We start from the raw sequence: 26,838 nt of genomic DNA on the forward strand, positions 1-26,838 counted from the left end.
TTTGTAATGGATTTTTAGTTTCATACCATTATGGTCAGAAAAGATGGTTAGTTTAATCTTATTAAATTTATTGACTTGTTTTATGAGCTAATATGATTTATTTTGAAGAATGTTCCATGTGCACTTGAGACAAGTTTGTATTCTTTTGCTTTTGATGGAATGTTCTACAAATGTCTGTTACGTCCACCTTGTCTAATGTGTCATTTAAGGCCAGTGTTTCCTATTTATTTACAGTCTTGGTGATATATCCATTGATTAAAGTAGGGTATCAAAGTTCCTTACTCTTATTATGTGACTATCTTTTTTTAGTTCTGTTAATTTGCTTTATATATGTAGGTGCTTCTTTATTGGGTGCATAAAAATTTACAAATGTTTCATTCTCAGTTGGATTGACCCAGTGTCATTGTATAATGACCGTTTTTGTATCTTATTACAGTCTCTTGTCTCTTATTACAGTGTTTGTCTTAAGGCCATTTTGTCTGACATAAGTATATCAGCTTTCTTTTGGTTTTCATTTGCATGGATCTTTTTTCCATCCTTTACTTTCAGTTTGTGTATGTCCTTACATTTAAAGTGAGTATTTTAGAGGCAGCATATATGTTTTGTATTTTTTTTATCCATTCAGCCACTTCATATGTTTTAATTAGAAAATATAGCCTATTTACATTTTAAGTAACTTTTCATAATGTGTGGACTTACTGCAATTTTATTACTTGTTTTGAGGATTTCTTATAATTCCTTTGTTCATGTCTTCTTCTCCTGCTTTCTTCCTTTGTAATTTGATGGTTTTCTATAAAGGGGAAGGGTATGTTTAAGGTGGTTAAGACTTCATCCTGTTGATATGCTTAGAGTAGGATAAAGTGGAAAGGGAGAAGTTGAAGTTACATGTAACAGAGAAGGAAGGTCTCTATTTTCAAAGGAGACTAGAGGGAAGGGTTCAAGAAGCAAGGCAGTGAGGTTACCTTGGACGGGAGACAGGAAACTTCTTCCTGAGATAGGATGGAAGGCAATAAGGGTGGGTATAGGTGAATACGTTTGTTGATAGATAAATTGTAAATATTTTCAAGTGAAAATAACAGAAAACTTGGTTAACAATGGCTTAGACAAATTTGGCTTATTTTTTTCAAAGAACAAGAAATCTGAGTGTAGCCAACTGCCAGTATTGGTTCACCAGATCATAAGTATTAAGGCCTAGACTCTCTATAATGCTCTTGGCTATGTCTTTATAGTCAGTGATGTTAAAAGTCCTGACATCAGGCTTTCAAATCATAAAGAAGGAGGAGGGGAAGTATCCATTAATCTGCTCTCTTTGGTCAGAAAAGCAAGCTTTCATCGAATCTCCCCAGCAGACTTACTTTTAAAATCTCGTTAGTCACAACTCTTGTTATACAGATGCCCCTCACTGAAAAGAGTCTTGATAACTGAATATTTCAGGGTTTATTTTTATTTTTTATTATTTCCGTGGTGCTGGTTGTAGAAACATGTCACATGTCACTCAGTGGGTGTTGAGTTAGCCAGTCATTCAATAGTGTCTGCTCCATGGGGGAGGGGAAACTGAAGCATATTGCCCCTACATTTTGTCTGAGAAGAGCCTGCAAAGCGATCTGTTGGTGCCTTAGAGTGGAGGTAGTTTGGTGAGTTGAAACGGGCATGTTTTATGGAGCTGGAAAATGAGGTTTAGAATAATTGCAGTGGACCGTGGGAGAGGGAGCTGGATAAGAAAATGTAAAAAGATAATGTCCAAAGTCATTAGTCTAACTCTAAAGTCTTCCATTATCTCATCTTAAACTACCATATATAAGCCCTTATGAATCCCACCTGTTTTGAGGATTAAATATGATAGTGTGAATTATATTTGGCAGAGTGTTTGGTATGTAGTTTAGCTGTTAGTGTCCTCTTGCTCTAAGAAAATTAACTTGCTGCCTTTTTTTTTTTTTTTTTTTTTTTTTTTTTTTGTCTTTTTGCCTTTTCTAGGGCCGCTCCTGAGGCATATGGAGATTCCCAGGCTAGGAGTTGAATTGGAGCCATAGCCACCGGCCTACACCATAGCCACAGCAACGCCGGATCTGAGCCACGTCTGCAATCTACACCACAGCTCACGGCAACGCCAGATCCTTAACCCACTGAGCAAGGCCAGGGATCAAACCCACAACCTCGTGGTTTCTAGTCGGATTTGTTAACCACTGCGCCACGATGGAAACTCCAACTTGCTGCCTTTTAAACAATTGCCCTCCTTCATGTATTGTTCTCTATTCTCCCCATCTGAGGAACCATTCTAAACACATACCCACACAAAATATACCTCCCATCCATTATTCAGGAAAAAATCTCATTTCTTAAATTACTAATATAATTCAAAGGAACTCATTCTTATACATCCACAGTTTTATTACTCATTCCAGTCATTTGCTATCTATAATATATTTTCAGATTCATTCATCAAGCAGTTATTTTATTGAGAGCTGTCTTTCTGTTTGACTATACTTCATTTTCTCAACTACTTCTTGAGGGATGGACCTGATGCTTATACTTTTTTTTTTCCTAATTCCCTCAACAATGCTTAGAAGCACCCCTAAGTTATAGTGCCAGGTATACTGAAGGTGCTCAAAGTATTTGTTGATCAGTTACTTCTTATCCATGTAATTTATTAGGTCAAGGCACATGTCAGAAAGCAGCAAAGTTATTCATTTAACATCTTTTACTGACATTTCTGAATGTCTGAAGCCCCAGCTGGATAGAAGATATACTTACACAGAAGAACCTTTGGTAAGTATTTTGAGGACTGATTAATCTGATTCTTCCTTGACCTAATTAATCTCCCCAGATTTAAGAGAATTTTTATTGATTTACCATAATAATTTTTAATTTACTAAACAAAAAATATTTTTTCCTTGCATAAGAATTTTTATATGAAAACTTTGTTTTCTGTGATGGTACCATGTTGCTGTAAACTCCATTGGTTACTATTTTCATAAGCATCTATGTTCTCTGGTTTTGCTATCATCACACCTAAGACAGAAAATATGACCCTCTAGGATTTTTTTAAAATGTTTAACAGTTGATAAAAATAATGTTTGATATTCTATTTTGGAAGCTTAGAAGTTTTAGAAAGCTACTAGCAGTATTTCCAGGGTGTGGCTACCTTGATAGTGTGGATTTAGTACACCCATTTTAAATGAAAATTTCCTTCTCTAACAATTAACTTGAGGTAGAAACCTTGGTAGTCTGAACATTTAGATATAATTTTGTACCATTTATTTTATTCTAAGCAAACAATTCTCCTTTTCTTCTAATTAATATGTTTTCTTACCTAAATAATGATTTTTTGATTTTGGAATGCCAGTAGTTAAACACTAAAAACATTAAATTTTCATCTCAGAATTTGTTCAGTAGTGGGGATAAAAGGGAGAGGCAGAGAGACACTGACAAAGAGCAAGAACCTGACTTAAACCTTAAATTGTCTACGCCACAGTTATCTTAAGATTACAAAGAAGTCTGAGTTCCTCACAACAAAAAGCAAAGGGTTCATGTGAATAGTGGATGCCCTTTCTTATTCTAGAGTTACTCTTGTGCTTGGAGAAATACCCAGCTTTCTGATGTTCAGGAATGGTGTTAGGCTTGCCAGCACCGTTGGCAGAGAAGCCCATAAATACCAAGGTTTTACGAGAACTTAGACTGCCATTTACACTCTGAAGGCCATGACCTGTATGAAGACTGTCCAAAGAGGGACCCCATAAGGACAGTTAATGAGCAGCACTAAGAGACCTTGAAGATATTTCTTTTTATAACTCTCTTGTAGCTATTATAGCAGCAACTCAAGGCTAAAATAACAGTAAATATGTAGGAAAGAGGCCACCAGCAGAGATTTGGAAGACTCCTAAAATGGTATCACTGTGCCTGAAATGTGAAAATAGTTGAGGTTGGAAGTCAGTTTAACATTGTTTGAAATCAGATTGGTTTTATAATAGAATGAACTCTGCTGCTATTGTTGGCTCCATAAACGAATCTTTTGCGACAGTCAGATGCAAACATACTGCATTAATTACATATATGGTACAAAAATAAAATAAAATAGTCCAGTGGGGAAATGACAGCCTGGCAGAGTTTATGAAACCCTGTTGTTGTACAAAGCCATAAAAATGACAATGTTTCTGGGTAGATAATGTCCTTCTGTTTTGTTATCTAGATTAAAACAATGGCAGATGGTGCCTTGGGAGGATTTGACATGGAAAATTTGTTGCAATCCCTGTATGTAGAAAATAGAGCTGGATTCTTCTTTACTAAATTCTGTGAGAACTCAGGGAACAAGGTAGAAGATAATTATTTTAAATCTAAATTTATATTTCATTTTTAAATGAGAGGCTTAAAAAATTTAACGCTAAGTAATATATTTCATGTTAAAATTCCTGTCTCCTCTGATAAGAAACTTCATACTATATTTAGTAAAACTTTAAATATCTTAATTATAATTCTTTTTGGTTCATTATCCTACTAAAATTACAAATAAAAGTAAAATATAGTCAGACAAGGATTGACTTGCATTTTTAACTATAGTTTACTTTCACATAACTTTGTTTCAGTGCAGTGTATATTAAATTCAAGCTGAAATTTCTATCACTTTTAATTTTTATTTTTAATAATTCTAATAATTACAATTGCAACAAATAGTGACAAGCTTATATCCAGGTTTTTTTGTTTGTATGTTTGCTTGTGGTCACAGTCTTCATTTTGCTCAGATGAAAAGTATTCCACTGGCTCAATTATTAGAGTAGTATTTGCTTCTGGTATATTGTACATTTGCCCATATATATCAAAATACCTTCAGATTTTGGTTTCATGCCAGAAATGTGTGATTACTTTTTAAACATTAACTAGAACACTTACTCTTTTAATGACCAGTTATGTGAGAAATATATGCAAAAATATAATGTTCTAGTGACAATACCAAGAAATATTTTGTATGTTGCCAGTGTGTGATAGAAAATTAAAACCATCTTAAATTGAACCTGATTTATAGTAACACCAAGGAGCTAAACAATTATTTTTATTTGAAATTAATTAGAGCTTTGTAGAGCTTTACTAATTGGGTGGTACTAATTTATGTACTTTTCCATCTGCAGTTGTGGAAGAACAGTGTGTACTTTTGGTTTGACCTACAAGCTTATCATCAGCTTTTCTACCAAGAAACACTTCACCCTTTTAAAGTATGCAAACAAGCCCAAGTAAGTAGTAAATAATGTTAGATCAATGTGAAGCTTTAAGTACATAGAGAAATGATAAGCTGTGTCCAGCCCCGACCAAGAGACATCTAGGAATGTGGGCTGCAAGGCAGCCGTTAAATTGCTGCCATTGACTTTCTTTATTTAAATGTCAGCAGAGTATTGTTTTATAATCGGCTTTGTGAGTTCTCAGTTTTTATCTATTTTATTTGGTTTGCCTTATGTTTTCTTTGCTGCGGATTAATTGTTTCTTCCAATAAAGGACATCCTGTCTTTTTTTTTTTCTTTTTTCTAATTTATGACTTATTGGTTTGTTGTGTCTGATTTAAAAGAGAACCTTGAGAGAGGATTCTGAATCATTGAAGTGATTGGGAGCCGAGGCCTTGACCAAAGCTGTTCTCTGAGCTTCCTGCAGAACCAGCTGTTGGAGATACTAGGCTGTCGGCCTGTCGAAAGAGGGGGAAAGAATGTTGACTGACTCCACGTGGTGTAGGCATGGTGTCATTGCCTGGGCTTCTGTACTACACGCCGTGTAAGACAGATGCTTAGAACTGGAGAAAAGAACCCCTTAAGACCTTGCCAAGGCAAATTAGAGGGGGGAAAACAGGAGTCTTTGCAAAAAGAAAGACAGAGTAGTCAGTTTTTGAGGGGAGAAGGAAAGGGAATAGAATTATAACTTAAGCTAACTTATCTTTTCAGTTTTTTCTTCTTAGGCTCTCTCGATCTTTTATGCAGAGAGGTCATGAAGCCTAGAAAATTGCTAATCACTTCTCTATCTGTTGACCACTTAAGTGGATCTTATAATCTCAAATGATAGTCATTCCAGCGGACCTTCCCCTGAACAATGCTGAGGAGATTGGTTTTGTCATATTGTTTATTATCTTATAATCTTGTATAGGACATCAGAGAGTACGACTGGGTATTTGTTATTATTTCCACCACCTTGACGCTGGCATCGGTAACTATATTTTGTAAATCACCTGACAGAGTTTTGTACTTTTTACCGTAAGAATAAGGACTTCCTTGATCGGACTCCATGAAATCATGAAATGGTATCTCTAATTTGCCAGTAGCATTTTCTGAGACCACACAATTGGCTCTTCTGCTTATTAATCCTTTACCTGTAGTTCTTTACTTCTCCTCCTCCCCCTAACTGATTGCCTCTCTCTGCGGGAGCATCATCTGTGATTTTTATTATGTTTCCACTGCTGCAAAGCTTGCTCCTTCTAAGATCTTCAGCAGCTCAATAGTCTTTTGTTGTTGTTGTCATAATCATTGTATTTCCATGCACTTGTAAAAGCAGAAATTCTGTTTGAGCCTGGGAGACATTAAGTCTTCGTAACGGTGTTACTCAACCAGCTATTAATGATTGTGAAACAGGATACAGTCAAGTCTTGGTTATTCAGAGATTGATCATTCTGTTTTGTGATGATCAAGGCCTACAAACTTTTGTAATTTATTTTTTTATTAAAGTATAATTGATTTACAATGTCATGCCAATTTCTGCTGTACAGCAATATGACCCAATCATACATATGATATATACATTCCTTTTCTTATCTTCCATCATGGTCTATCCCAGGAGATTTGATATAGTTCCCTCTACAGTAGGATCTCATCGCTCATCCATTCTTAATGTGTAACAGTAGGATCTCATCGCTCATCCAAACTCTTAGTCTATCCCACTCCCTCCCCACCTCCCTTGGCAGCCACAAGTCTGTTGTCTATGTCTGTGAATCTGTTTCGGTTTTGTAGATGGGCTCATTTGTGCCATATTTTAGATTCCACATATAGGTTATATCATATAGTATTTGTTCTTCTCTTTCTGACTTATTTTACTTAGTATAAGAATCTCTACTTGCATCCATGTTGCTGCAAATGGCATTATTTTTCTTTTTTATGGCTGAGTTGTATTCCATTATATACACGTACCATACCACCTTTTTCCATTCATCTGTTGATGGACATTTAGATTATTCCCATGTCTTGCCTATTGTGAATAGTGTTGCTATGAACATACGGGGGAGGGTGCATCTATCTTTTTGAATTATAGTTTTGCCTAGATGTATGCCCAGGAGTGGGGTTGCTGGATCACATTGAATATTAGTTTTCTGAGGAACCTCCATACTGTTTTCCATAGTGGTTGTACTAATTTACATCCCCACTAAGAATATAAGAGAGTCCCCTTTTCGCCATACCCTCTCCAGCATTTGTTATTTATGGACTTGTTAATGATGGCCATTCTGACTGATGTGAAGTGGTATCTCATTGTAGCTTTGATTTGCATTCTCTAATAATTAGTGATCCTGAGACTCTTTTCACATGCCTACTGGCCATCCATATTTCTTCTTTGGAAAAATGTCTGTTTGGGTCTTCTGCCTATTTTTCCATTGGGTTGTTAGCTTTTTGATGGTGTTGAGTTGTATGAATTGTTTGTGTATTTTGGATATTAAGCCCTTGTCGGTTGTATTGTTTACAAATATTTTCTCCCATTCCATAGGTTGTCTTCTCATTTTTTAATAGTTTCCTTTGCTGTGCAAAATCTTGTAAATTTGAATAGGTCCCACTTGTTTATTTTTATTTTTACTTCTATTGCCTTCAGAAACTGACCTAAGAAAATATTTGATGGTTTATGTCAGAGAATGATTTGTCTGTGTTCTCCTCTAGGAGTTTTATGGTATCCGGTCTTATGTTTAAGTCTTTAAGACACTTTGAGTTTATTTTTCTGCTGATGTGAGGGTGTGAATAGCAGCACTGTTTCCAATAGCCAAGACAGTCAGCTGTCCAGTTTTCCCAGCTCCACTTGCTGAAGAGACTGTCTTTTTCCCGTTTTATATTCTTGCCTCCTTTGTTGAAGATTAATTGACCAGAGGTGTCTGGGGTTATTTCTGGACTCTCTCTTATGTTCCATTGATCCGTATGTTTGTTTTTGTTTCAGTACCACACTGTCTTGATTACTATAGCTTTGTAGGACTGTCTTAAGTCTGGGAGAGTGAGGCATATAAACATTTTTATCCTTTCCTAGGTTTTCCTTTGGAGAGTAGAGAGGGGAGTGATGGAGACATTTGTTTTGAGGTGAATAGGAGGAGATAAAAGGAGCAAATCATGTGATTTTTTTTAAACTTTCTTGCTTTTTGGTCTATGGTTACTTTATGAAATACTGTTCATTTGTTTACAATAGAAATGCTGTATGACTTCCTTCAAAGTTACATTTACAATATAGATCTTTGGATTGATCATGCCAAAGGCAGAATTTAATCAGCTGATACTTTGTTAAAGTGCTATGAACTTGATTTTTTTACTGTTTTTATACGTCTGACAAGCTGGGTGATAGGAGACCAGGAATGGGTTACAAATGACTCACATGCTTGTCTGTATGTTGGTGGGCAAATTACACCTCGAAGTTTTATTATTTCAAGAAATATTGCAGAAATATCTGTGGGCAGACTAGATAGGAGGTCAGCGACATTGAGTTAGCAAGACTGACTGTGGTGCAGACATTTGAAATTACAGTCTTGGGTATATCCTGAAGATTTTGTTGCATAGCCTCAAGATAGAATAGTACAGTTAGGAACCAAATGAAATGGGTTTGGCATGGAGGAAGGGAGTCATCACCATGGTGTGGGGATACAGTCTTTGATTCTAGGAACAACTAATTAAGGGACCATCTCTCACTGCTGAGACATGGAGCCTAGACTGCTGCCACAGTGGTCCTGTAGCTTTTTTTAACATTACGTACTTGCTTCAGCGATAGAGCACTACAATAAAATGAAGCAGATCTAGGTACTGCTGTCTTTTGTAACTTTTTCCATCTTTGTAGAAATCTTTCAGACAAAATATATCCTCCCAAACGATGCAGTTAGAATTTACCACTTTCCATAGCATATACATTAAGATTTTAAAGAAATTAGTAAATATGCTTGATGCATAAGCATCATACCTGTTTACACATAAACAGAAATGTGTTCAAAATGAAAAAATCAATGAGAAGGAGGAAGAGAGAAAAAAACGGTAAAAATTAGAGCCTGGGAGAAAAATTAGATGGAGAATGTAGGAATTAGTACATACAGGGGGTAGATAAGAATGAAGCAAAATAAGGAATAAGAGGACTGATAGGTAAATCCACAGCATTTTTACTGCAAAGAACCACCTAATATGAAGATATTTTTGCAGAAATGTGAGATTTTTGCCTTATTGAATTGACCATCAGGGTAACACTTTTTTAAATTGAACTATGGTTGATTTACAGTGTTTCAGGTGTACATCAAAGTGTTTTTTATATATTCATGCATATTATTTTTAGAATCTTTTCCATTATGGGTTATTATAACACAGTATAATACAACAACACAGTGTAATACCACACACAGTTTTGTTTTAATGTATCGCCCAGATCAGAGGCTATATGACATTGATGGAAAAAAAAAATCACAGATCTTAGAGTTGAAAGATCTGAATTATGTCATACTATGTTAGTTATTAGGTCAGTAAACTTGGTCAGTTCTCATTTTAATAAACCTCAGTTTCATGTTCTATAAAATGTGAGTAGTAATAGTGCTTTACATTTTACTTCCTTCTACAGGTTTGGAAATTACATATTTTCTTTCTGTTCTCACCCTTACAGTTTTAACATGCACGCTGAAATTAACCAAGTCTATAATAATCATTACCTTTTCTCCTCCTCTTAAGCAATTCAGGGATCTTAGAATTTCATGCCACCTTGCTCATTTTGCATATCATTTTGTATGGCATTTTAAATTTTGTTTTATACCCACCAAGCAGGCTTCACTATTTTTTTTTTATTACTGTCAGTATTCTGTAGATTTAATCACACTCTGATTTCTGCTTACCACTGCTTTTTTGCATCACATTCCTTCCTTTGGGTTTGATTTCTGAAGATTATCTTTTTTTTTTTTTCTTTGTCCTTTTGTCTTTTTAGGGCCACACCCACGGCATATGGAGGTTCCCAGGCTAGGGTCCAACTGGAGCTTTAGCCGCTGGCCTACACCACAGGCACAGCAGCACAGGATCCGAGCCGCATCTGCAACCTACACCACACCTCACAGCAACACGGATCTTTAACCCACTGAGCAAGACCAGGGATTGAACTTGCATCGTCATGGATGCTAGTCAGGTTTGTTAACCACTGAGCCATGGTGGCAACTCCTGAAGATTATCTTTCAGTAGGATTTACTAGTGGTAAGAATCTCTCTGCTATGTTTGTTTGAAAATGTCTTCTATTCTCTCACTGATCATTTAGATGAATATAGAATTCTAGGTGGACAATTTTCTCTCAGCACTTTACAGATATTATTTTACTGTCTTCTGATTTCTATTGCTATTATTGAAGAGTCTGCCCTCATTCCTTTGAGGGAGGAGGTTTTTATCTCACTGTTGACTTTTATAATCTTCCCTTTGACTTTGGGTTCTATATGTCACCTAAATGGTATTTACTAAAGTTATCTTTCTTGGGCCTAAACTGCTTCTAGAATCTGAGGAATCATATTTTTCATCAGTTCTGGAAAGTCTTCAGTCATTATTTCTTTGAGTGTTTCTACTTCCCTTTTCTGTATTCTATCATTCTGGATTCTCTGATCAGTGTTGGTATTTTTCAGTCTGTCCTTTATTTCTCTTAGTATCTCGTGTTTTTCTGTCTTATAATATCTGTGTTATATGTTATAAACTGAAATAGATCAGTTTTCTTTGATCTACTTTCCAGTTCATATATTATTTCTTCATCAGATTTCTGTCTCATCCATTGAGTTAAATCATTTAAGGAATTACTTTTTTTTTTTTAACTATTCGACATTCTACTTGTGTTTTTCAAGTCTTCCTGGGGTTTTTTCTTTTCTTTATGTTTTTATGTTTTTTTCTTTCTTTAAGCATTTTAAACATATCACAGTCTATAGCAGTGTTAGTTATCTGATGCTGTATAGAGCATTATCATAACTTTGTGGCTTAAACAATATACATTTAGTACTTCACAGTTTATACAGATAAAGAGTCTGGGCACAACTTTGGTGGGTCCTCCACAAGGGTGTAAGTCAGGATTTTTGCCAGGGCTGGTTTCTCATTTGGGGCTTAACTGGGGAAGGATCTGCCTCAGCACTCACGCAGTTGTTAGCAGCCTTCAGTTCCTTGCAGACCACCTGGATAAGAACTCAGTTTTTTGTTGGCATTCAGCTAGCAGCCCCCTCAGCTTTGTGCCACATGGCCCTCTCCACATGGCAGCTTGCTTCTCCAAGACCAGCTAGGGAGAAAGTGTCTTCGTAAGACTGGCATTACCATTGTATGTTCGTAATTGCATACACTAGATCACGGAAATCTCATCACTGTTGCTGTATTCTATTAGTTACAAGCAAGCCATGCATTATGCCCACACTTAGAAGGAGAGGGTTATGAAAGGGAATGAACACTAGGAGACACTGTGTTCATGTGGCCACCCTAGAGTCTGGCTGCTATGGTATCTGGTAATTCTATGATTTGTAGTTCCTGGGAGAACTAATTCTGCTATTTATTATCGCTGCTGATATGGGGGTTTCTTTCCTTGTGTGTAGTAATTTGGAATTATGAACTCTGTAGTGAGGTTTTTTATCTGTCGTGCTTGTGCTAAGCACATTTGTAGTGCTGATTTCTCATCTTGGAGTGTCCTCATTTGCCAAGTGTAATCTTAAAAACCAAACCCAAATGATAGTAAACTCTCATGATAGTGAATCCGCAGGAGATACATTTTTCTTTTACGCAGAGTATAGGCCAAGATAAGTGAGCTTCTTTTTTGTTTCCTGGGTTTGGTAGGTGTACATATGTACATTTTTTCCCACTCTACATTCCACCTTGTGTGTCCCTCTTCCAGGACCATGGTGTATATATGGGTCTCACTGTCACTTTTTCACTTTGTGAGGGTCCAAGGCCTTGTCTCCTATGCCCTGTGGCCCTTAAAACGACATCTTTGAGTTACCCATGGTAGTCTCATCATCAGCTCATGCTTAGCACCCTGGCTTTCGGTATACTTAATTTTGACCCCTGGTGATTTTCCTTACTATCTCGGCCATGCATTTAAGAGGACATTGGTTATACTTTATCCCATATTTCTGGGAAATTTATAGAGGAAAGATTTGCAAGTAATCTAGCCTGCCAGTGTACCAATAAGGGGAGTCTTTGCAAGAAGTGGTCATATATTTTCTAATTTAATACACATAGTGAGCATGTGAGATATTTTTATTCCATTTTTTTATAGATAAAAATAAAAAATAAGTTAGAGTTCTGAAATATTATCCTTGTTAAGGTTTCATAGCTGGGAACAAAATTAGGCTCAAACTTGAGGTGCAGAACTTTGCCTTCTCTGCTCTATGTATAAAAGTTCAGGAGTTCCCATTGTGGCTCAGCGGAAGTGAATCTGACTAGCATCCATGAGGACATAGATTTGATCCCTGGCCTTGTTCAGTGGGTTAAGGATCTGACATGGCTGTGGGCTGTGGTGTAGGTTGTAGATACAGCTCAGATACGGCACTGCCATGAGCTGTGGTGTAGATTGCAGATGTGGCTCAGGTCCCACATGGCTGTGGCTGTGGTGTAGGCCAGTGGCTACAGCTCTGATTTGACCCCTCACCTGGAAACCTCCATATGCTGCAGGTGCGGCCCTAAAAAGACAAAAAAAAAAAAAAAGTTCATTATGTTACCTCAGAGGACTTTGTAAGGACTACATAAGATAATGGGGTGCAAATATGTTGTAGTTTAATGTAGAACACTCTACGGAATAACTAGATATTATTATTATTAGTCTTTACTTAAGTTTCTATCAATTACCTGGTTAATAGGGAAGGAAGACAAGAATTTGAAGATTCACATTCCTTCAAAGAAATCAGTTGATGGGGCCCATGGCAAATAAGTCAGTCTAAGTGACTACTCCTGTCTGCCCAAGATCTATCTGTAATGGTTTTCTTTTAAGTTTGCAAAATTAAGAAAGGAAACAAAAAAAGTCCGTTAATGTCATCAGACCTATGCCATGCATTGGTGTTTTTAAGAAACCATACATTGCAAATAATAATAATGCCAAATTCATTAATATATTCATTCAGCAGTTATTTATTGCTATCCTTCTCATCCCCTTTGGCTCCAAATAAATTTTCCATTAGGTGATCTTAGGCATAGTGTGGATCCAAATGAAGTTCACACCAGGTTGTGTCCTACCTGAGGGGCTTACTAGAGTGCCCATGTATTTGGCCCCTTTGCTCCTGCTTTGTTTTCTATTACTGTAGAAAGAAGAAATTACTGTCAACTGGATAGCACTTAGACCAGCAATTACATGCACATTTTTCCTAGCCTAAAAGCTTTACTGATATTGATTGCCACACATATCTAGGACACACAAGGCTCTGATCCATGCCGGGAACACTTTGGGGAACTAAGCACACACAGGTCTTACCACCCAGGTGTTATCAAGGTTCAAGGATGTGCTCTTGAGGCATGATCAAGATGGTGAAGGAATAGGTTATGGAGCTCACCTTCTCCCACAAGCACATAAAAAAAAAAAAAGAAAAGCTGCATGTAGGTGGAATGGTTCACGTAGAACATCTCCTGAACACTGGCAGAAGACCTCAGCCTTCTGAAAAGGGCAAGAAACCCTCCACATAGCTGGGTAGACCACAAGGAAAAAGAAAGAGAGCAAGGAGGAAAAAAAGGAATCAGGACAGGACCAGCACCTCTGAGGGGGAGCTGTGAAAGAAGAAAGGAATCTGCACCCTGGGAGACCACCTAACTGACAGGGAGATCACCCAGGGCAGAAGGGGAGCTTCAAAGCCTTGGAGAAAAGCATAGCAGCCCGTCTCGGGACGGCAAAGCAGAGAGACAGCCACACAGACCATCAGTACCACCGCCTGGGACAGCACCGCCTGAGACACTTGGTCAAGGGCTGGACATTGACAAAGCATTCAATGAAAAGATACATGTACCCCTATGTTCACAGCAGCACTATTCACAATAGGCAAGGCATGAAAACAATCTAAATGTCTATCAACAGATTAAGAAGACGAGGTACATATAGACAATGGAATACTACTCATCCATAACTAAGAAAAAATAACGCCATTTTCAGCAACTTGAATGCAACTAGAGATTCTCACACCAAGTGAAGTCAGACAGAGAAAGACAAATACCATATGATATTACTTATATGTGGAATCTAAAATATGGTACAGATGAACCTATCTACAAAACAGAAACAGATTCACAGACATACACAACAGAGACTGTAAGAAAAGGAATGTATATATATGTATGACTGGGTCACGTTGCTATAAAGCAGAAGTTGGCACTACACTGTAAATCAACTGTACTTTGATTTAAAATAAGAGAAAGTGTGCTCATGGACAAAAAAAAAAAAATGCTTTTTTTTTTTTTTTTTTTGCCAACTTTTCCAAAGAGTCCTAGAAAGACTGAGAAAGAAGAGACTGTAGCTCTTTCTGTTTAAACTTTGCAGCATCCCGACAGTGTTTTCCATGAAGTCTGAGTTAATTTTATGTAACCAAAACTTGGGTGTTACCACAGATTCCTTTGAAAAAAATTTATGGCATATGAGGGGCAGTGTTGAAGATTTTTCTGATAATCACCTTAGTTTTTTCTTTGCTTGCTGTCATCCATTACCTTAATTGTTTAGCTCCTCTCTTTACTTGGCATTTACAGAACTTAAATACTTCAGGGTGGTCCTGACAGTTTCATTAAAGGGCTCTGAGCTGAACGCTCCTCTAGGCTGATGTTGTATTTTCAGGTGCATTAACAGGGATCATTATTTCTTCATACGGCAGCACTATTAAGAATCAAGCTGGGTTTCTTAAAAGATGAATGGGCATGGGTGAGGGGTGAGAGTGGGGTGATGATTAAATGTGGAAAATCATGTACCCTCTTTATAGCTTAATGGCAAATTTCAGTGTCTTCATAATTAGGTTGTTGCTGAGTGCCAGGCCAGTTATTACTCAGGCTTTGTTACGTTATTTGTTTTTGTTACCAGAGAGATGGTGTCCCAAGTAGCAGCTGGGCTTGGAATCTCAAGTGCGGTGAATCACTGAGCTCAGAATCTGCAGGGTTCTTGCCATGCATCCCATGTTGTGGTGCTTGCTGGCGAAGTGGATGCAGGAAGAACACGTGTAGCAGCCAGTTTTCTGGCTTACAGTTATTCATTCGTTTCCCCTGTTCCTGATGTTTGTACCACTCACCTATGTTCAGTCTTGAGGCTCTTAATATTATTGGATTACGGACCAGAAAGAGCCTCTTTTAATCCTCTCATTTCCAGAAAAAATCACCACCCAAACTGCTCTAAACCATAATGATCATTATACCTTCTTTTATTTAATGTTTACTCTCTGGCAGGTTCTGTGGAAATCACTTTACACGAATGATTTTATGTACATCTGGTCCATTCTAATATTGGTATCGTCTCTGTTTTCTAGATTAGGAAGCTGAGGCTTAGAGAAATTAAAGGCTTTCCTAAGGCAATACTTGCCATTTAGCGATGAATGACTTTGAAATTAGAACTAAGTCTGCTTCTAGACTCAATACTCTTAACTTCCAAGTCATTGCTTTTTGATTGTCGCTAGACAAAGAGTATCTGTTTATCACCTTGTCTAATGTTCCCCTTTGATAAAGTATCTCTGTGCATAGTAAGTACCAAATGTAACCCTTACCATTTTCCCCCACTGGACTGTGGATTCCCTAGGATAGTCTGCTTTGCTTACTTTGTATGTTCAGAACGGGAGCTGGCATATAAACAGTGCTGTAATATTTTTTGAATGACAAAATGAATTCATCGGCATGTGTATATTCTTAGCAAAATATTATAAGCCTCATTATAGACAATTGATTATTTATGTATGACTGCCAGCCAGGTGTTTTTAGTTCTTTAAAAAAAATTTATTTCTTTGAAAAATTTTTGAATAAAATAGCCTAACGAGCCCCCCTATGCCATCACCCCAGCTTCAACAATGACGGACATTCTGTCTTTTCAGACATACTGCGTTTCTAGCCCCAGATTGCTCTTAATAAAGAGCCCTTGACAAACTTGGCTGAAGTACCAATGAAATCTTCCTCTCTCCTCCTGCCTCACTCAAGGAACTTAAAAATAAGGTTGCTTTCTGAAACTTAAACTATGCCATCAATGTGTAATCAGGATCAGGATGTTGCAATATTCAGAATGGATATGACCAGTTGTCTAGAGACAGAGTGGTTGCACACGCCTCAAGACTTGTAATGAATGTACCAGTACATCTAAAAGGTGTTCCTGACAGGAGAGGCATTAGGGAGCAGGGGCTTTGCAGAACTGGAAGTGTTGCAGAGGCAGTCCTTGACTGCACCCTTGAAGCACCACCCTGAGCTGGCTCCTGTGAGCATCTGGTCAGCCTGATAGATCTGAAAGGAAGGAGCATCCACGGGATTATAGTTACCTTGTCTCATTCTGACGCCATACAACCTGCCACATTTGGGCTTACTTTCCAAGGTGGTATGCTGGTGAATGTAAACATGTCACCTGTGTGATGGTTGTTTTTCTCATTGCAAAGTAATCCCTTGATGCTCTGATTTTCTGCATCAGTTTCTTGTGTGTGGCCAGCATAATTAGCTTCTTTGTGAGGCAGGGGTTTTTAAGTCAAATATGTTAATATAGGCATGCTTTTCTCACTGAATTATTTATTCTTTATTTGCTGATTCTCAAAAATTATTTTTATTCGAGGTTAAAATCTTCTATTAGTTTAAATATATATTTTGCTTTTGTCAGTTAAAGGGTTTTTTAATTGACTCCAAATATTATAAAAATGAAATTCTTATTTGTTCCTTAGGTTGTCTAAACTGCTTAGTAATAACTCTGTTTTGTGTTAATTGTTTTTTTATTCCACCATATATTAGTCAATTTTGCTTAAAATACCTCAAGCCGTGGCCCCAGTCAGCCTTAAGCCTAGTCTGTTTTGTCCCTTGAGTTTGTGGTTTGTCTTTGGCTTTACTTAACATGGTCTTTTCCCTTTTGATTTTTCATTCTGTCCACAATGATTCAAGTTTGTTTTATTCTTTTATCCTGTTGGCATCTTCTTAGGGTCTCTTTTGCATTGAGCTCTGCTTAGTAGAGTCTGAGTAATTGCCAGAAATTCTCAGTTCGATTGTCATCACATTATCGTTTTTGTGCAACTCCATCTTGTGTTGATCTCTGCAGTAGTTTGCCTCTCAGGATCAGGATGTTGCAATTTCTAGATCCCATCTTTAAGATTCCTAATTGAAAAACCCCAAGGTCCTGCACATGAAAATCCATTTGTGGAAAGCTCCATCTGTAATTTATTCCCTCTCGGCATAGCTCCTCAGTAATGTTTTTGAGCTCCTTGTGGGATATGAGAGGTCATTAAAAATCATCATTTTTTCCTCCTTTTGGAAAAAAAAAAAAAAAAACATTGGATTGCTTGAACTTGCTTGTTATTTTCTTTTTTTCTGCCTCACATGAACTCCGATAATGATGTTCTATGCCTGCTAGAGCTGTGAATCGTTAGGAAAACATGCTTCTCTTTTTGCTGAAGTAAATATTTTGTGATTTCTGAAAAGTGTCCCATATCAGGGCATTTACATTCCTTTTATAAACCTCTCTCGGGACTCTTTGCCTTTAGCTTTTTGGAGCACATTTTCATTTCATTTCTTGATATAAAGTCCAAGGATGGAATTATTGGGCCCAGCTGAGAAAATCCCACATTACTTGCTGTTTGCCTTCAAGTACGGTCATACGGTGTTTTGGTGGTGGTGGTGGTTGTCGTTAAGTGATAGCCGGACATCTGTTCTGTTGTGTTTAAGATTATCTGTGACGTGATCTTGGTCTCTTTGGGGTCCAGACGCTGCATCAAGATCCATTAGTACCAATTTTATTTCTCATGATGCTCTAATGTTTCTTCTTCATGGCTGTTCCTTATACTTTCTCATGAGGACACGTTAATGAACTTTTTCCCACTATTACCTCAGTTCTCATTTACTCATCAGGCTGAAGTAAAATTTAATGTGTGAGGCTTAGCTTTGCCCTTTTCTAAATAAAGGCTATTTAGAATGTAAACAATTTCAAAGAAAAACTTCCTTGCCTTCCTTTTGTAGTTTGACTGTAATGATTGAAAACAACTTTACTGTAGCAGTGTTTTAAGAAGTGGATGCCTGTTAAACAGTGTTTAAGTAAACTGTTATAGGTTGGTCTATTCTGGTATGATTAAGTATATTCTGGTGTGGCTTTGCCTCCAATGAATATTTGACTTTTTTTTTTTTTTTTTTTTGCCATTTCTTGGGCCCCTCCCACAGCATATGGAGGTTCCCAGGCCAGGGGTCAAATCGGAGCTGTAGCCTCTGGCCTACACCAGAGCCACAGCAACGTAGGATCCGAGCCGCGTCTGCAACCTACACCACAGCTCGCGGCAACACCGGATCCTTAACCCACTGAGCAAGGCCAGGGATTGAACCTCCAACCTCATGGTTCCTAGTCGGATTCGTTAACCCCTGCGCCACGACGGGAACTCCCAAATATTTGAATTAGTTGATATCATTTGCTTTTTTCCTACTTTCTCTATCTTTAGTAATCATGATAGGAAAAGAGAAGCATATTTGCCTTATAATCAGTAGTATGACAGTAAGTATTGAATAACCACCTCTCTGGGCAGTGGGGAAGCAGCCCTGATTTGTAGCATGTGCTGATCTCTGGATATAAATACTCTCACCATGGATGATTTCAAGCTGCCAACGAGGCATTCCTGAACATCGAGTTGGGAAGAAAGGTGCAGCCACTCACCATTATATGGTGTTTCCACCAGAGGGATCCAATAGAGCTCAATAGAACTAGAGCTTGGACACTCATAAAACAGTAAAATCATTAGGAAGGAATGCGTTTTGAGTATTCCTTTTCTTTGTTTTTAATACAATTCATTGTAAGTTTATATATAATTTAATTTCGGGTGATGACTGAATTTAACAAGCTACTCACCAAATTCCCGAAGATTCATGAATTAGCTCTTGTGAGTGAGTTCAGACTGGCTTCAGCTTAAAAGGGAGGAAGAGCTAGTGGCCAGAGAGAAGGATCGATCACTCTGCTCCTCTCAATCTTATGTTCCTTGAAAGTTATCACTGGAGACCCTGTCCCTCCAGCTTTCCACTTCTCTTCTACCCTTTAGATACTTCCTATCAGCACCTCCTTTGTACTTACTGAAAAAGCATATTATCTCTGCTCCAGAATCTCCAGAGCCTGCACAGTTTAGTACAAACTGAAAAAGGGAGCTTATGAAAAATCTTTGTATATTTCAGTAGCCAGAGATTTTTTTCTTTTGTCTTTGAGTTTATGAAATAGTGTTGTAAGTTTTTATGGGATATTTCTTCCTCCCTGGGGTCAACTGGGTCTCTGTTGATCCCACACTGTCAGTCCATCTGGCAGGTCCCTAATGCTACCTCCCAGTAAGTGAAAGGAAATAGCAGCGGAGACAACTGTACATTTCCTCTACCCCCTTGGTGGGCATGTGGGATGATTACTAGAAGATGGTGAAAGATACCTCTCTTCGTGCCGCCTTGCATGATTACATTTCCTTCTTTTACTGTTACAGTGGAATAATGGGTCTAAGAAAAGAGGACGTGCTAATGACACCACACGCTGAAGCATGAATGTTTTCCCCTAATTTCTGGATTTTTGAAAATCCACTTTTTAAATGTCCCTAATTTTATTAACCTGCTCTGCTAGATGTCCTGTACTCTCGAATTAAGATCCCACAGCATATAGATTTTGACACATCTTGTACTTAGTGTACTGCAGGATTCATTTTACCTCCCGCAGTTCTCAAGCTGAAGGTTTACATTCCTCTTTCTTACTTCCAGCCCCGGCCTGGTGGTGACAGCAGAACATCATGCAATCACTGGTTCCAGGCAATCAGAGAAAGATACATGTACATGATCATTAAAATAAATACATCAAAACAAAGTATGTGAAGCTGTTCCATTAACATAACTAACAGCTGAAATGTAACATAACAAATCAACACATGTGCTACAACATTTGGTGTTATTCTTGACTTTGCCTTTTTAGGCTACACAGGGATTGTTCTTATTTTCATTGGAACACAGATGAGTGTCAAGCTGCAGCTCATCAAATGGCGCCCCTACTTATGGCAAAGATGCTTTCCCAAAGACTATGCTTACCTTTGGCACAGTGAGAATACTTTGCTGGGTACTTCTTTTTTTTTTTTTTTTTTTTTTTTTTGTCTTTTTGCCATTTCTTGGGCCACTCCAGCGGCATATGGAGGTTCCCAGGCTAGGGGTCAAATCGGAGCTGTAGCCACCAGCCTACGCCAGAGCCACAGCAACGTGGGATCCGAGCTGCGTCTGCAACCTACATCACAGCTCACGGCAATGGCAGATCCTTAACCCACTGAGCAAGGGCAGGGACCGAACCCGCAACCTCGTGGTTCCTAGTCAGATTCATTAACCACTGCACCATGACGGGAACTCCTTTGCTGGGTGCTTCTACAGCATGGTAATTAGAATCTAACGCCATAGCTCTCATCATTTAGTCTTTGGTACATAGAAAAATCCAACACAGACAGTTGTAGAAACTACTTCTTCTTTTTTTTTTTTTTCTTTTTACACCATTAAAAATAAGAATCAACTTAATAAACCCCAACTTTTCCTTCCTCAGGTGTGTTCATCTAGACTTTATGATGCAGTAATAAAACATCAATACAATGCATTCCAGGGTCTACGAGAATCAATAAAATGTTGGGAAAATGAGCCTGGAATGCATTTTGATGTATTTGAAAGGAGATTGGGATCCACTTTCATCCAAGAATATGTTCATAACATATACTTTTGAAATGATCGTGAAAGCTGTTAAGTGGCAGTGCTAAAATTTTGCATGGAAAATATCTTAGCATTGGAAAATGTATAAATTGCAGTGGGAAATATCATATTTTAATCTGAGCATCTCCTATGTAGTGCAATAAAGCTATTGTATTATTAACTTTAAATCATGAAGCATCTGAGATTTCCTTGAAAGAGGCAAACAAGTGTTTTTGCATTTTTTCCTATAATTCCAACAAGCTAGTGTGTATTAAAAGTAATTTCAATTAAATATTGTTTGTCACCTAACTATTCTTTAGATAGCAACATGTTTATCAAAATCTCTTCCCTGTTTTTCTATTTCTCCCAATCCGTTTCTCCTTTCCATTTTCCAATTCAGTTCTTCCTCCTGTCTCCAAGACACCCATTCTCCATCTTTTTTTCTTCATAGTCTTGAGAGTCTAGCTAAACACGAATAACTCCCAGAATTTCAAGACCGTAAGAGAAAGGCATTGCTTTTTTTTTCTCCTCTCTGATACAGATGCCAAGAAAGTGAGTCACAGGCACAGGTGTAGAGCAGGACCCGGCAAGCCGCCCATCATGCATTTCCTGATTACATAACCTTTGAGTGTCTCCAGGAGAGATGGGTTTTGAGCTATGCTGGGTGCAGTGCCAGGCAGTCTGATCACAGACAGGCAGTGCTTGTATCCTTTCTCCACAACTTCCCTGCTGGGTTGTTAAAGCATCATAGGTTAATGTTTAAATTGGAATCGTGTCGGCCACAGCTGTGCGTGAGTGAATCTCTGCTTTAATGTGAATCAGAGTAGCTGACTGGGATATGAAGGGAGCATTCTCTTCTCCAACATTAACCATGTTGTTATGTCCTCAGTGGCTAGAAAGGAAGGACTGGGTGGCCAGTAAAAAAAAAAAAACAAACAAAAAAAACGAATGACCCAGGATACGTAAACATTTCTAATTCGTCATTAAACTATGTTACTTAGCTATCATAAAACATAATCATTATATGCCATTTAAAAGTCAATTTATGTTAACTTAAAAATGATTTTCATAATCTTTATACTGATCTTAAAGGTGATGTTTGGCCTTTTAGTTTTGTTTCATAGGTATGATTTCATCCCTTGTGTTGGTTATCCACTGGCAGATTATCTCTGGCTTATTAGGAACACATATTAGAAAGACATTCTCAGATTTTAATGGCATAAGTTAAATGGAATGGCCTGTAAATTTACTATGTGGCCTAATTAAGGATTGACAGTCAAATCCATTTTCTCCTTCTTACCCACTTAAGCACATGAGGAGGTGAGGAAGAGGGAGAGACCAGGCACCCCACCTCCGAGGAAGACAATAAAAGGGCACAGTCTGGGCGTGGGATGTTGTAGTGAGGACAAAATTTCAAGCCCCTTTCTAATGCTTTCAGTTCTGTGATTTTAATTGTTTTTCTTTTTTTTTAGGGCCACACCCACAGCATATGGAAGTTCCCAGGCTAGAGGTTGAATCAGAGCTGCAGCTGCCAGCCGACACCACAGCCACAGCAACGCCGGATCTGAGCCGCACCTGTGACCTATGCCACAGCTTCTAGCAACACCGAATCCTTAACCCACTGAGTGAGGCCAGGGATCAAACCCATATCTTCATGGATACTGGTCAGGTTCTTAACCCACCAAGCCACAGCGGAAGCTCCACAATTCTGTGATCTTAAATTAAGACTGGAGGAGTTCTCTTGTGGCACAGTGGAGGTAAGGATCCAGTGTTGTCGCCGTAGTGGCTCAGGTCACTGCTGTGGTGAGGGTTCGATCCTTGGACTGGGCACTTCCACATGCCTGGGCATGGTCATTTAAAAAAAAGAAAAAAGACTAGTAAAGAATCAAAGGTGAAGGGAATATATTGCTCTTAAGGATTATGCTGGTTGATCATAGTGGGGACTGAACAAAGAGAAGTTGGTTAAGTGATAAGGAACCATGTTCTGATAAACTGACTGTGAGTAAGCAGAAAACAAACCCCCCCCAAAAAAAAAAAAAGTGAAAGGGCAAACAAATACCTACATTTCAGTACAATCAGAGAGGGGAAATATTTTAAAATTTCTATGAAGATATTCATTTAGGGCATTTATTCATAACAAGGAAGTCTGCAAAGCTTCAATCCAAGTTCTAAATCAAATATTCTTGCTTTGGGATTTTGGCTTTTGATAACAGCTGTTCATTTCATATGATTGATAATTAGACAGATGTGTATTTCTTAGAAAGGCATATCCTCTGCCTTTATTTTTACCTTTATGTGTCCAGCACTTCTACGAGTCTTATTTCAGAGAAACTTTATTTTTATCTAACTAGTGGTAGTTCAATATAGGAAGAGCATATAATTTATCATCTAAACCAAGATTCTTTTGTGAATAAGAGGGGAACTTTTAATAATTTGCCAGGACAATAGGCTTAAGCCAGAATGAAGTCATATGGCTACCCTAATTGTAGCTCCTTGAACCTGTGGGACATGCATTTAAATCATATGCAAAAACCCCCAAACTCATAGGAAGAGATATCAGATTTGTGGTCACCGGAGGTGGAGGGGTGTGGGGAGGGAACACTGGATGAAATTGGTCCAAAGGTATAAACTTCCAGGTATGAGATTAATAAGCACTGGGGTTATAATGTATACTATGACAGATGTAGTTACCATTGCTATAAGGTATATATGAATGCTATTAAGAGAGTAGATCCTAATAGTTCTCATTGCAAGGAAAAATATATTTTTCTTGCTTTCTTTTTTGTTTTTCTTTGAGATGATGTGTATGCTAGCTTTTTGCAGTAATCATTTCATGCTATATATAAGTCAAATCATTGTGCTGTGTACCTTAAACTTTTATAGTGTGTGTGTCAGCTGTATCTCAATAAAACTGGAACAGATAGTTCAACAACCACAAAAAGTGTACATGGAATCCTGTGGCTTTATGGAGTACAGAAAGCGTGTTTGAGCAGGAAGTAGGCAGCAGCCTGGAAAGGGTCTGCCCCAGCCTGGACAGAAGACTGAGTTTTATCGTGTTTCTTTTTGGGTTAGAACTGCTACCCCCTCTTTCATCCTCATATTTTTATGCTTGTTCTTGTCAATTTCACCGTGTTCATTGCAGAGAATTAAGTTCATAGGTCTTGCATTTGAGAAGGAAGGAGAGGAAACTGAGGAGGAAGGAGTCAGGTTGTGCTGTGAATGGCACGTTATTAATGAAAACTGGAAACCCAGAGAGACTTGGGGGGATAGGAAAGGATAATTTGTTATATTACTGAGTCATTGAGTTTGAGGGTTGTAGGCTATCCATGTAGCTATAATAAGTAGGCAGATGGAAGCAAAGGTTTTGAGTTCAGGAAGGAAATCAGATTGGATTTCTTCTACATATAGTTGACTGTTAAGTCTGAGAATGAAGTCTTTAATTCATTCATCCATTCATTCATTCTATAATTAGCATTATCCTAGATGCTAAGCATATAGTAATAAAGTAGACCCAGTCTGTCCTCATAGAGTTTATGGTCCCATAGGAGAAACAAACAAGTACAGGGTCCCATGGGCATACATAATAATGATACCTCAGCCATGCTTCAGGAGTCAAGCAAGACCCAGTCCTTTAGAATGAATAGAAGCCCAGAAAAAGGGGAAAAGAGGATAGAGTGCAAGTCCTGTGAGACCGTGCCTGGTATGTGTGAGAAGTGTAAAGAATGTGAATTGAGGAGTTCCCGTTGTGGCTCACTGGGTTATGAACCCAACTAGTATCCATGAGGATGCAGTTCAATCCCTGGCCTTGCTCAGTGGATTAAGGATCCAGTGTTTGCTGTGAACTGTGGTGTAGGTAGCAGAGGCAGCTCGGATCTAGTGTTGCTGCAGCTGTGGTGTAGGCTGGCAGCTGCAGCTCTAATTCAACCCGTAGCCTGGGAACTTCCAAATGCTGCAGGTAGCCCCAAAAAGCAAAAAAAAAAAAAAAAAAAAAAAAAAAAAAGAATTGAGAAGAAAATAACAGTTGAACACAGAACTTCAATGAATGCCTTCCTTTAAGGGGAGATATAGCAGAAGAGGAAGCAACAAAGAAGCCTAAGGATGGAAATAGACAAGGAATCAGGAGAAAAGTGTTGGTGGCAGAGGAAAGTCAAGAAGGGTAACCAGTGGTGTTAAAACTGCTTAAGTGGGGTAAAGGTTAAGGAGAGAAGCTATTGAAATGCTGATTATGTGGTTGTTAGTGATCTCAGCGATAAGTTTCATTGGCGTGAGAGCAAATTGCAGTGGATTGAGGAATGAATGAGAAAGTGAGTATGAAGTAGGGAGGGGAAAGAGCAAAAAGGGATGATAGTGTGTGGACAAAGCAGGGGAAATATTTTTGAATGGAAGAGACGCTTCACTTGAACATCATTGAAATATAAAAAAGGAGATGAAATTAATGGAAATGTAGATTAAGGACATAATTGGTGTCGCCAGGTTCTAGAGGAATGGAGTCAACAGCACATAGGATTCATTTAGCCCTGGAAAGGAGTTCTTTGAAACATCAGAGAAAGAAAAAGATTTAGAAGAAAGCTCTTGAGAGAAAACCTGAGGGCATTCACACCAGTGTTTTTTCCTAGTTAAGGGGCAGATAAAGTCCACTGAATGTGAAGAAACATAAGGGACTTTTAAGGGATCTTTAAGGAGGATGGCAAGGTAGATGTAAGTAAAATCTTGCCAAGCTTTGTGATGACAGCTTAGGGGTGTGTGTGTGTGTGTGTGTGTGTGTGTGATGTGTATTTTAAAGTCTATTTATAGTGGATCCAGTTATTATAGTTTTTGTTGGAAGCTTGAGGAAAGAGTTAGAAAAATGAATGAATGATTAGCCTGACCCAGAATTAATCTTTGACAAGGCAGAAAATCAAGATGGGAGGAATTAAGGATGTTTAAGAGTATAGTTGAAATGCTGGATAGTCTTCAACCCAACTGTGTAAGAATGTAAGAGACCCTAGGTAGTGCCTGATTCATTTAGAGGACAGGAAGAAGCTTCAGATTGTGCTGTAAGTAGACAAAGTTTGATGAGAGGTATGAAAGGATGAAGACTAATGGCCAGAGAGAGGAAGCTGTGCTATTAATACAGTAGATGGTAAAGTGAAGTATGAAGAAAATCATAAAGCAAAATTCCAGAATGTAAAAGCCCAAGCCAATGTGGTACAGTCACATCCAATGATCTGGCTTTACCATTGGCATCATGAAATGTCCACCAGTGTATAGTGGTAGAATATATAAATGGCTTCTAGACTCTCTCATAGGACTGTGAGAGCAGTAGATTTTAAGACATGAGGAGTCAGTTCCCACCGTGGCTCAGTGGTTAATGAACCCGACTAGGAACCATGAGGTTGCGGATTTGGTCCCTGGCCTTGCTCAGTGGGTTAAGGATCCGGCGTTGCCTGAGCTGTGGTATAGGTTGCAGACGCGGCTCAGATCCTGAGTTGCTATGGCTGTGGTGGAAGCTGGCAGCTACAGCTCCGATTTAACCCCTAGCCTGGGAACCTCCATATGCTGCAGTTGTGGCCCTAGAAAAGACAATAAATAAATAAATAAATAAATAAATAAATAAATACAGACAGACAGACAGACAGACAGACAGACAGACAGACAGACATGAGGTGTGAAGACAAGACTTGGAGAGAGAAGGAAAGGAACCGATCTGGGTGTCCACCGGAAGCTGACAGTCACGTCTCCCTGTTACTCTAGTCACCATTTCAACTTCTTTTGTGCTTTACCCTCTTCACTGCTAATGCTTTTAAAGCAAAGGAATCACCCC

At 38.3% G+C, this 26,838-nt stretch overlaps 1 protein-coding gene across 7 annotated transcripts in view; it reads left to right on the forward strand.

Annotated features, from left to right (window-relative positions):
• RGS22 (regulator of G protein signaling 22) overlaps positions 1–26,838 on the forward strand; it is a 159,081-nt gene that overhangs the window by 83,531 nt on the left and 48,712 nt on the right. For all 7 annotated transcript variants that reach the window (XM_021089055.1, XM_021089056.1, XM_021089052.1 and 4 more), the window contains exons 12-14: positions 2,652–2,766; positions 4,187–4,309; positions 5,121–5,222. In XM_021089055.1, the coding sequence (XP_020944714.1) occupies positions 2,652–2,766; positions 4,187–4,309; positions 5,121–5,222 (340 nt within the window). The remainder of the gene's footprint in view (positions 1–2,651; positions 2,767–4,186; positions 4,310–5,120; positions 5,223–26,838) is intronic.

The sequence above is a fragment of the Sus scrofa genome, chromosome 4, assembly GCF_000003025.6.
Source record: "Sus scrofa isolate TJ Tabasco breed Duroc chromosome 4, Sscrofa11.1, whole genome shotgun sequence".
NCBI lineage: Eukaryota > Metazoa > Chordata > Mammalia > Artiodactyla > Suidae > Sus > Sus scrofa.